The 12,514-nt window shown below is 41.6% G+C and overlaps 1 protein-coding gene across 1 annotated transcript; it reads right to left on the bottom strand.

The window, feature by feature from the left end:
* Positions 1 to 215: 215 nt before the first annotated feature.
* Positions 216 to 10,166, bottom strand: azi2 (5-azacytidine induced 2). Its single transcript, XM_048261740.1, has 8 exons — positions 10,005 to 10,166; positions 8,841 to 9,060; positions 8,191 to 8,307; positions 7,827 to 7,926; positions 6,764 to 6,897; positions 6,052 to 6,113; positions 4,980 to 5,110; positions 216 to 3,268 (listed from the first exon to the last, which is right to left on the bottom strand). Exons 2-8 carry the CDS (start codon positions 9,051 to 9,053, stop codon positions 2,892 to 2,894), a joined length of 1,134 nt encoding a protein of 377 aa, XP_048117697.1. The 5' UTR covers positions 9,054 to 9,060; positions 10,005 to 10,166; the 3' UTR covers positions 216 to 2,891.
* Between the last annotated feature and the right edge of the window lie 2,348 nt (positions 10,167 to 12,514).

Genomic DNA, 12,514 nt, shown 5'->3' with positions numbered 1-12,514 from the left:
GTGTACGTTATTTTGGACAAAAACGTCTGCTTATAAATCTAAATATAAACAAATACATGACTTTCTGTGCAATCGGTGACTGCACTTTTAATGTAATATGTTCTATGTTCTACTCAACGATGCAATATTAAGGGTTAGATAATATATAAACAAATTATATTCATCTATAAAAAAGGCATTAGTTTCATGTTGTGAAAGGACTGCAAAAAACATGCTGACATTCATTCATTTATTTAATTTAATTTAAATCATATTTACAAAGTCTCCGGAGTGGTAATCCTAAAATATAATAATCCTTATCTACTGTACATTGCATTTTGGTTTGCAAATCTTTTGCAAGAATATTGTATACGTTACTGCTGTTACTGTAAAAAAACAAACAAAAAAAGGTCCTCCTTTGACTTCATCTTGAACTGAATATAAATGGTAATATTTTCAACTGCAGCCAGTGCTTCATACATTTCTGACTAGAAGAGAGAACTCCAATCACAAGAGGTGAATTTGCTTGCCGGAATGATAATAACTTTGGTGGCGATGCATGATTTCAGTGTCTGTATGGGCAGCCAACTGTCTCCAAAATAAGCCCACATACCCTGCTACTCAGCCTCGGTAAAGCAATGGTTTTAGGGACAAATTGTAAGTCTAACTGCCATGCCATGACAATTTGAAAAGATGGTTTAATAGACAAGTTGACAGACAATGAGGCTGCAGAGGAGTTTATAAATTATGGGCTGTACAGAGCCAACAAATTCCTAGCTTCAATTTAGAGATTTTTTTTATACACCATGGTCACCATTTATGTGATGGCAAATCAATTGTAGTTTGTATGTAATGAGGCCTAACATGCATCACATGTCATTTGTGAGTAAATAATTGTATCCTTTACACTACACTGAACATACAATATGTTCATTTGTGCATTTCAAATGGTGATTTCAGAGCAGCAAAGAAAGTCAGATAAAGAAACAAAAAGAAAAGGAACAGACAAATCAATACCATACCTTCAATAACACACCACAGACCTTCACATATATAAGTACTATCTTTGTTACGGGCCACTGTAGGCACATCACACTTTCTACAGTGGTCAGTCATTACACTGCTCTGTCCCTTTTACAACCCATCCCTCACGTTGTAAACTAGCTTAAATGCAGTCACACAGCAGGGTTCTTTAAACAATTGTCTTGAATCAATTCACATATTCACTATTGATATTGTTGCTGATAAAAACAACAGTTTGTGCATTTCTTCACAAAAGAATACAAATAAATTAAAATGTACATTATTATAGGGAGAAACCACTTGATTTCCATCTTTCTTTCCCAAATATCCAGTGATATTTTGTCAGCGTAGAAGATCGGAAACTTTGCCAGGAAAAAGCATTTTTGTCTCCACAGCTTTTCAAAAGTGGTCAGCTTGTATTTTCTAAAACATTACTTAAATCATCTGGTTCAGATGAGTTTGCTCAGGGCTGGACCTACAACACTTTCATGAACAATTCAAAGATGACGATATTCATGATCAAGACTAACTGCGTTTGTTGAGACTTTCATAAATATCTCCCTTCAGGAAACATTCATCTTCATCTTTAACATTTGAGCTCCATAATGGTTGTGGACATTAAAGACACTCGCTAACTGAACTCACAGACAGGTTCATGTTGGAGCTGCTGTTAGTCAGTAGCCTGGAGTCATCTCTAATTGATGTCCTTAAGGAAAGTAAACCATTAAAACCATTCTGGGGTTTCAGATATAGTTTTAGATATGCCTGTGTCTTTTCTAGTATCTGCTCAAGATGACCAGAAGTAGGTATACGTATGTAGCCTATTAATTGGCAAGAGTTCAGAGATTCCTACATTTCTTTTTTTTAACAGCAGATAGGAGAGCTTTTCCCTTTGAGTCCACACATAAATGGTTATTAAGAAGTAGCCATCATTACAATGTATGGAAACAAATATTTTACACACACACACATACATACATACAGTATTTACACACAGTGGTGCGCACGTGAAGGTGTGCACACAAACACTACTATTCAAAAGTTTGGGGTCTCTCAGAAATGTCCTTGTTTTTAGGGGAAAAGCTTTTTTTGGCAATTTAAATAACACTCCATCAATCAAAAATACAATGTAAACATTGTTAATGTTGTAAATGACTATATTGGTAGGAAATGGCTAGTTTTCCTCTGAAAAAAAGAACAAAAAAAAAGTGTTATGGACAGGCTAATCTAAGGTGCATTGGTGGCAGTAAAGTAGTACATTTCTACGGGATAAAAGGAATCTTAAAGAAAGAAGGCCGTCACATGTTTGCAATGCTATGCCACACCATGTGGTCAGTGTTTGACTGTCCTGTGATCGGAGGAAACTGGCTCCAGAGACACAAAGTACAGCTCCATACTATGCAAGAGCCACGGAGTGGAAGGGGAATTTGTAAGGGACCCCAAACACTTGAACAGTAGTGTAAAAACGCATCCATACTCTCTCTTAAACACACACGCACAGATATACACACTGACGCACACATTCACCTCTATGTCCTCACTGTCAGCACTGAAAAATCCACAGTCCTCTCAAACTTGCTGCCCTTTGGTGTGTGAGATGTCTTGTCATTTTCAAGTTCTACAAAGCCGTCACTTTTTGCCCCAGAGTGGGAGACCAAAAAACAGGGTGAGACAGTTTGGGATGGTTAGAGGTGTAGGTGTGTGTGTGTGTGTGTGTGGTTGGGGTGGGGTGGGGTGGGGGGGGGCTTGAAGTTCAGAGTGGCAGAGGTATGTCTTCCCTAATAGTTCTGGGAGTTCAAAGAGGTGAAGATCTTAAGGCAGGCTGGGTGTCTCTAAAATGGGAGTGGGGGGCATGTTGGTGGGTGGTTGGCCACAGGGGCCATGGCCTCTCAATAAGGCTTGGCCCAGTCAGCAGTGGTACTCTTGGGCTTGGTGCCTTCCCAGAAAAGGGCATCAGTGGGCCTGGGCGGGCTGGGGATGGACCAGGAGCTGTCCTCCAGGGAGCTCATGCGCTGGGGCGGTGGCAGCGTGACTGCCGGGCTGCCCAGTGGAGCGGGCCGGGGGATGGGGCACGGCCTCTGCCAGCAGTCCTCCCGCAGGCCCTCCAGAAGGACAGGGGGCGCCGCGGTGGGGGTTCCAGCAGGGGGACAGGGGCGACCGGCGCTGGAAGGGAGCGGAGGGGCACTGGGGGGGCGAGGCACGGTGACCCTCACCGTCTGGGTCTTCTCCACATCGTCCAGACACTGCACGGGCACTGTGGAGGCAGCTGATTGGGGCAATAAAAACATTACACATATTGTTATTATGTGAAACTAAATGGCACTTTAACTTAGACCTGATGTTGTTGGTTAGTCCCAACATTATATTCCAACAGTTTTAATCGCGTATATCAGAGAAGTTGCTGTGCACTTTGCAATTCAGTCACCCAATCTTTCAGGTTCAAGGCCAAACAAAATCACTGATGTTGTTTGTGTGATTGGCATGACAAATCAACTTAACATCAGATTGTCTATGTGCATACATACAAACTGAAATGGAAAGATAGTCCATTTCAATGTTGGATGCTGCTGTAGCGATGAATAAAAGAGGACAGGGTAGAAGCCTAGATGCAGCTAAGAATGTGGCACAAAAACAGATGGAGAAAGTCCCAAAGGCTTATGGAACTAATTGGCTCTTTCTGATGGGAAGTGGTGGAGAGTTGAGTGTGAGAGAGACACAGCGAGAGAGAGTGAGTATGTGTGTGTGTGTGTGTGAGAGAGAGATCCCTGGATCAGAGTCACACCTCAAGCTTTCCTTCACGAGTCCCCCACTGCTCCTCCAACACGACCCACAGGAACTCACAGCTCATTGAGACGTTTAACTGGGGGAACCTATTCTCAACAAAATAACTAAAACTGTCTGTAGTCCGTGGATTCTGCAGAATGACAGCGACACTTAAATAACCTGGCCTCCAGAAAGGATCTCTGTACGGTTACCTTTACCTTCGCAGCATTTTCTACTATTACTAAGCTAGACGTAAGAAACCATCAATTCATACATATACACACAGAAATTAGCATTCTCAACACATTGCTGTCTCTCTTTGTCCTCTGCCGAGTAACTTCATCCACCCCCCAATTGCATTCATCCATCTTCCTCTTCTCTGAGCACATCAGTCTCATTTTAGAAGAGGGGGGCAGGGGTGGGGTGGGGGTGAGGTGGGCGTGCAGAAGATTATGAAGTCCAACTCCCAGAGGAGAAGGGATATTCTATATCTCAGAATAAATACATATCAAGCATTCCATCTTGTACCACACAAGCTGCCTGTCAGAGGCATAGGAACCCACTCACAAATTTGCTGGAATAAATATGAAGCCAATGTGTTTTTTTCCCCCTGCTAGTTCTAATTTACACCTCTTGCCTATCCACTGATGTCATTACAGGCGTACTAACAAACAGATTGAATGGTATCAGCAGGACCTACATAATAGACGGGAGATAGAGAAGGAATCAGATTTTTTTGTATTGTATTTTTTTATGATATAGACCAGATATTAATACTGCATGGCCCAGTGGCTGCAGTGAAAAATGGGAAACTGAGATATCAGAGCAGTTTTGTATAGTACTTGTTTTTCAGAGCTGGTAGTTATTTTGGATATAAATTTAAACACAGGAGTCAATTTAGGCACGATTAAGTTAAAGTGTGAGAAGTGAGAGTAACTGTGGCTGGGTTGAATTCAAACCACTTGGTCACAATACAAGCAAAGAGAAGAAAAGGGACTTCCTTTTTTCTGACTCGGGTTCACACTGCTAATTCAAAAGTGTGTACATGGGAAGTGTTGCCAAACCAAAGTGTCAGACACAAAAATTAAGACAATGCAGCTTATTAAAACTTTAACAAATCATTTCCTATAAAATAAAACTAAACAACAACAATGACAACAAAAAGGCTGGTTTTGCGCTCTAAACATCCAACGTGATGATAGTGTGATAGAAACCTCTTTTGTTTGCTTGCAGAATAGGTTTTTCTTGGAGTGTCTTCAGCAGTTCAGACTGTGATTTTAAAACCGAATGCAGGTGGGACATCTCACTGCACAGGTCTGCATATGACTTCATAACACACGACTCTCTGTAGGGAGAATAAAGACAGATTCAGTAAATCATGGTCTTAACGGTTAGTGACAAACACCTGTAGTTGTGCAAATGTAGTCTAATGGAAAGATACACAGCGCAAATGCCAAATCATTATTGGAGCTTCCTAGAGCAGACAAAAGGATTTGCAGTGCCATCCAGTGGAGAAAAAGTGGTTACTGCAAGCACGGGAGGCAGACCTTTAATTCTAGCTAATCACTAGACTATCACTAAACAAAGACTCATATTGAAAGACACAAACTGGTTCACTGGGAAACAATTAACAACTTAAATAACTGACTATTTTTTGGGGGTTTATTTATAGAACATCAATTACAAGATCATTATTTACAAGACATTATTCCCATCAAACTGTACTAAACAAATCAGTGGCGGTTCTACCTTATGGCGTCCTGGGTGAGAAAAAAATATATGTGAGACTACACGCATTAACAATATTATGAATTAAATGTGCTGTGTTTGGAAGCCATTCGTGGTGTGATTGATATTGCTAACTGCATTGCGTACTAAACTAACTAACTTTGATGGATTCCCCACTTTCCTCCCTCCTTCCCCTTCTTCTCCAACTTTCACAACAGATGCCTGCATAAATTAGAAAGGATGCTTACTCTGACCAAAACAGTGACATAATTTAGGCAACATGCAAATGTGGAAATGTACATAGTAATCTTATGCCAATAAATTACTTCAAACTGCTCATAATCCTAAAGGAAGAAAATACAGAAAAATCTGCCATGCTGATTAAAATTTATGTCATAGCTCCCTCTTGTGGTTCATCACCCTACCTACATGGTAAACAACAGTCAAACACATACAGCACTACACATACATGACCACACATGTATGACCACATAGTATACTACAGACATAATCATCTACATGACTCCATGAACAGGTGAAGTCAAGCAAATGCCTCACCTGTTGTTAGATGGGCCCTCTTCAATCTGATCACAATCAGTGGTCGATTTACCAGCGCTATTCTGTCGGCAGAGAGGCAAAAACAGTCCTGATCAAATACGGTCTGTGCAAAGTGTACACATTTGAAAAACACTAAAGTAAAGGTACGTTCAGACTAGGCGTATTTTTCGCAACTGCCGGCATCCGTTTTACATTATAATCCCATGGAGTACACCGTGTTTTCAAAAAAGTCCTCGGCTTCTTTTAAAACGCGACCACAAGCATCCTTTTCTGCAGCTCAGAGCTGTTTTTAAAGTTGAGAAATGTTCAACTTCTAGCGGTAAAATGCCCTACGTCACGCTGTTTTTTCTTTGTCAGCTGGCCAATCACAAGCGGATAACCAAAAAAAAAAAAGCTCTGGTTGCTTTTGGAATAAAAATGATGGCAGATTTTTTTTAAAACTGAAAAAGCGGTCTGCACAACTTCTCTTCAAAAAAGAAGCCAAGTCTGAATGTACCCAGAGTTAAAAACTGTGCAAGCCTTAAAACGTCAGGGCATAAATGTCATTATGTGAGAGGCACGCACACATCAGTTTCCACTATTCTTATTTAAAGCCTTACAAGTTTGCTCCACATATATGACATTGTTTGACATTCTGAAAGAAAGAAAACAAACAAACAAAAAAAAACCCACAAATAAACAGGAAAACAAACAAGGGGGGCTATTTTCTCACCTGGCTTTTCTCCTGCAGCCGCCTGCACTCCAGCTGCGTCCTCTCCAGCTCCTCCTGGAGCGTGTGAATCTTCAGCTCACTGTTGACTTTATCCACCTCCCAGTAGTCGGGTGCATTCTTTAAGCTTTTCATTACTGCAGGGGATGTACAAGAACAACAAACCACACTTAATTCATCTATATATTGCAAACACATTAGTTCCATATCAAGAAAGGAGCATTTTGTTTCAAAAAATGGGCCCCATCCTGTGACGATTTGAGTGGTTTTAGGTCTAAAAGTCTGGGGGCCCAAATTTAAATGCTGAGCTAAGTGCAAAGTCTAACTAAAGCTAGCTTCAAAGCTACTCAAAATCTATTTGCAGAGGTGGAAAAGTCCAGCTTCAGAAAGTAAAAATCAAACCATGTATTGGTTCTACCTGTGCATTTAAAACAGGTGATCTCACCAATTAGCTGTTCTACCCAAAGTCCCTCCACTCGGCGGCCATATTGCAATGTATTTTGGGCACTTATCGGGCATCTATTTCGAGCAGAATTGCGCATGCACAAGTCTTCATAACACCAGCCTCGCTCCAGCGATGAGATCACGACACATGATTGGTACAATGTATTCACAACACATCACATGATTGGCACAATGTATTCACATGTCAACTTGGCCGCAGATGGGGCGGGATATGTGTAGACAACTGCCATATTGCCGTTACGAACTCTAACCCCATGCCTTTCTATAGAGGATTTTTTGACTGCTGTGTCTCCTCATTAGAAAGTCTCTGCTCTACCTGGCTTAAGAGTTGTGCTAATTAGAATCAACTTGTTTAAGTGAATGGTTGGCACAGATGTGTGGTAGGACTTTCACTTTCTGAAGCTGGACTTTTCCCACCCCTGTCTATTTGCAATTTTAATGTCATTAGCAAGATCTGAAGCACAAGCATTGTTGGGTCAGCTAAAAGCCGCCACATGGCTCATAACGGTTTTAGTTCATGCACAAGAACTTTACTCATAGACTGACTTTGCACTTTGCCGAGCATTTAAATTAGGGCCCTAGGCGGACACTGGCCACTGACCCTGGCTGGTCTCCAGCTCCGACCTCAGCTGCAGCAGCTCCAGCTCTTTGGCCTGTAGCTGGTCATTCAGCTGCTTCTCGCTCTCGCTCTTCTCCTTTTTCTGATCGAGGCAGACAAAGAGATGGTATGTAAGACATGAAAGAGATGTGGCTGGGACCAAAATGAGACAACACACACACACACACACACAGATATAAATAAATCCGGCTGTCTTAGCAGTTCCAGTTCCTTTGAATTACTGAATATACACATTTATGTGTCATGTTGTCATGTGTGGCAAAGAAAAGTGTCTAAACACACACTAAAGACTAATTTCTTGTGTTTGTCATTTATTTAATAGGTAGAGTAAATCCAGGGTTTATACCAATTTGTTTAGCTCCATCTGCAAGTCCTCCTTCTCAATGTAAATCCCCCGGTATGCACTGAACGCCTTGTTCACATACTGTGGTCCTTCTGTTGAGGGAGCCTCAGGCTTGAACATCTGTCAGCAGAGAAAAAGAAACAACATCAAGGAAAGTGAGCAAACATACATGACCTATGATTTATGTTTACATTACATGCCACGTGCAGGTAAAATGATGGACTGTGACTGAAACCATGACACCATTTTAAAGGAGCGACTACCAGCTAAGGAGTAATATCTGCACAGTAAAGTATGAGATCAAGGCACTAGCAGCACTTCTGGGAATCAACTTACAAGCATTCTCAGTATTTGTAGAAGATGCATAGAGGGTGTTTCATACCTTCATACCTATCTGACTTCTTGTGCTAAATATGCCCCACAAAACTGAACAATCAACTATTAAATCAAAAACACACAGAGTATGTAAATAAGTAAGTAAGTAAGTATTTATTTCTAAAGCGCATTTTTTCATGCAACAGAGTGTACCTCAAAGCGCTCCACACATAAACAAGCATGCCAGGCGGAGCGACAAAAGACCCCAGCGTACCCGTTACTAGGCAATCAGCATGCGTGGTAGGCCCACACTGAATGTCTCGCCACTTCGTTCTAACCTTATCTTCCAGCTGTTTGACTCTCTTGCGTAGGAGCGAATTCTCTCGCTCCGCATCCCGCAGGCGCTTCTTGATGTCCTCGTAGGCTGTGACGAGGGCGAAGTGGGAGGCCACAGACTCGTCCCCTGCACATACCGACACAGGGCTCTCCACCGGCCCATAGGTTTCATGCTTTAGGATGCAGATGTCATCATCCACTGCAAGGGGCTCCATGACAAAGCTGAAGTGAGTAAAACATGTCTCAGGTCATTAAAAAAAAACATGTTGCTTACACAGACTATTCCAAATAAGACAGTGAACTGGACCTAGACCCCCAACCATTAACTAACGCGATTCATTCTAATAAACCCTCTATGCCAGTAGTTTAGTCATTTTGTCATGATTTGTATGAATAACCCACTGTGTTTCTACTAGTGGATGTCGCTTTAAATGCATGCCATTCCACACAATGACATTAAATAAGGGATGTCAGTTACGAACTTAAAATCGCCTTCGATGTTTACCACACTGTTGTTACAACCAAGACTGGCAAATAGGGTAATCATGTATGGTGTATAGGTGTGGTTTGAATGCGAATTAATTTCCCCAAAATGTAAATCAATGTAACGATCTTGTAACGAATGTATGTCTTGTCCTTCCAAGAAGCGAAAGAGAAAGTAACTTTACATGTAACTTTGCATTAGGATAGCAAAGCCTTGAGGTTAACCTTACCAACACAGAAGCAGAGCAGATCTGTTGCTAAGACCTAACGAAGTGACAAATGTCATTCCGCAATTCACATTGGTGTGGACAGAATTGTCCACTCTACCAAAGACTGTTGTGCTAGCTGCGACATCTGACTGATATTAGCTAGCACACCTTAGAGTGATGACAATGCTAGCTAGCCCTGGACAAAGAGATCCATGTTGTTAGCCCAGAAAACCTTAACTGACAAATTTGTAGTTCAGCTATTATTAACGAGCTACTCTCTAGTATTGAAAAAGCTAGTGACACTCGGTACTATGGGAGATTTTCAATGACACCTTGATAACACACGAAAATGTGGAAAGGAATGTGTACGTAAAAGACTGAATCAAGTCAGTGATGACTATCGCATGGAATCTGGTTAGCATAACATACTAGCTTGTTACTACCATGTTGTTAAAAAGCCACTGTGGTACATACCGTATGGAAGTTACTTGCAGAGGTAAAACGAATGATAACCGTCAAACATCCTTTAATGAACCTGTCACAAAATGAATTTTCAGTAAAGCGAAAGTGATTAACGCTCTTGTTTGCCAATGCTAAACACATCCACAGCTGTCATTTGACAAAACACAAACCAGGAAGTACATTACCTCTTCGCTATTTCCGGCGGAAAGAGCTCATGATCTCTTTCTCTGTCTTGGCCCAGACAGAGCCCGTCTACCCTTATTAGACATTCTCTGGCCCAGACTAAAGTCCTTTAGCTTAAACCCTATCTTTTCTGGGAGACTTAATTTTCTTCTTCATTATAATTAAAATAAATGCGAGCTTACTTTGGTTTGTATAGGCTACAATAACAAGTTTTTCTCCATAACATATTTCATTCAAAAATAATAAGAAAACTTTATTCTATCAAAGGTTTGGAAAAAAATATCCTTGGTAGAACTTTTTGATAGAAATTATGGGCTGTACTTACGGTGTTGAGTCGGCACTTTTCCAAGCTTCATTCTATTTAATTTGTGCAGATCAAGCTGCTGCATTCTGGACTTGCACAGTGCAAACTTAAACTTTTAATTGTGCCAATGTTGTAAACGCAATGTTTCAGGAACTCAAGGAATGTGCTTCAAATTTGGCATGAATGTTTACTTGGACTCTAAGATGAACCCATTTGATTGTGGAGGTCAAAGGCCAAAGTTCAAGTCGCTGTTACCATAGGCTCTTTCGACTTGATACTGAGAGGGAGTTAAGCATAGACAATAGGCTTGTTCGACTTGAGGCAGATCTGTGCAGGTCTGACTTGATGTGATGTATGCTGGGTTGAACACAATGCATACTGGGATGGACGCAGTGCTTACTGGTTAGACATTCTGTCCGACTTCTGTCAGCCGGGGAGGGACTTACCACCGTGACACCATGTCACATGACCTTAAAATATCGCGGGAGTCTTAGCCTGCAGACAGATCTTACAGTTGCCTTCCACGAGCTGCACGTGGCAACATAAGGAAGCAGCATGAGACTCCCGTCAAAATCGTCATGAGGAGATTCCTCCCAAATGGCCCTATCACGTCTTTGAACTGACGTCATGAGGGCGTGTTTCAGCTCGTGCAGCTCGTGGAAGGCAACTGCAAGATCTGTCTGCAGGCTACTCCCGCGATATTTTAAGGTCATGTGACATGGTGTCACGGTGGTAAGTCCCTCCCCGGCTGACAGAAGTCGGACAGGATTTCTAACCAGTAAGCATTGCGTCCATCCCAGTATGCATTGTGTTCAACCCAGCATTCATCACATCAAGTCAGATCTGCACAGATCTGCCTCAAGTCGAACAAGCCTAATTTCTAACCAGTAAGCATTGCGTCCATCCCAGTATGCATTGTGTTTAACCCAGCATGCATCACATCAAGTCATATCTGCACAGATCTGCCTCAAGTCGAACAAGCCTAGAGTCTAATAAGGGGAGAACCGCCACTCCCGGGAAACTTCCGGTTTCTGAACTGGTTGCAGTTCATTTTCTGGTTCCACATGAGGGCGCTCACAAATAAGTGCAGAATGAATGGAGATCTATGGAGCTGTACCCCTTAAATCCACTTTTCTCTGGATATAATTTTTTGCCCAGACATTTGAATGTTGCATGCGAAAGAGGGGGCAGAGAAAATACAGACCGCTGAGTATTATTTTTTAGTCACAGTATTTTTTGAGTCACTTATTTGTTCTAAAAAGCCTTTCAATGACGTCATTCATTAGCAGAAAGCTAGCGTGTTGTGGGCAACAACGACCCAACCTGTAAGAAATCGAAAGAACGTAAGTACTCGTTCATTCAACTTTTGACCTATAATCCATATTGAGCTTGCAGAAACCACAATCAAAACTTTGTTTTATCAACGACAACCAGGTGAAAGAGACACAGCCGTCTAGCTCCATAGACCCCCATTGCTTTTGCACTTATTCGTGATCGCCCCTAGCGGAACTACAACAGATTGCAGGTACAATGGAGTTAAATGGAGTGATCCGGCTCTCCGTAAACGGGCTCTGGTGGCGGTTCTCCCCTTATTAGACATTCTCTGGTTGCATTCTTATGAAGGCTATCTACAGAATGCCTTGAAACACATGCTTCAAATTTATCATGGGTCCAGATTTTTATTTTGTAGGTCATGTCAGAAGAGATGAGAGTGTCTCCAAACACCTGGTTAACTTTCTCTTAAAGGACTTTTGCATATTCAGAACATTGTGAAAGTTCAAACTAACCAGGCTTCCTCTGTAACGCACCAGTAGGTCTGCCAATCTACACATTTTTGTCAATGTCAATAATGTCAATGTCAATTTTATTTATAAAGCGCATTTACAGACGGCTTAGCCGCACCAAAGTGCTTCACAATAAAGTGCAATAAATAAAAACGTTAACACTGTATCGTCATGTTCATTAAAACATATGTAGCCTGATCAATGTTGTCATCCTTCTTGCTGGACCCTCTGCTTGAGCTGTGATGTGATAT

This window comes from Alosa alosa, chromosome 13 (assembly GCF_017589495.1).
Source record: "Alosa alosa isolate M-15738 ecotype Scorff River chromosome 13, AALO_Geno_1.1, whole genome shotgun sequence".
Classification (NCBI taxonomy): Eukaryota; Metazoa; Chordata; class Actinopteri; order Clupeiformes; family Clupeidae; genus Alosa; species Alosa alosa.
Note: the sequence above shows the minus strand (reverse complement) of the source record. Positions and strands in the feature narration are given on the sequence as shown.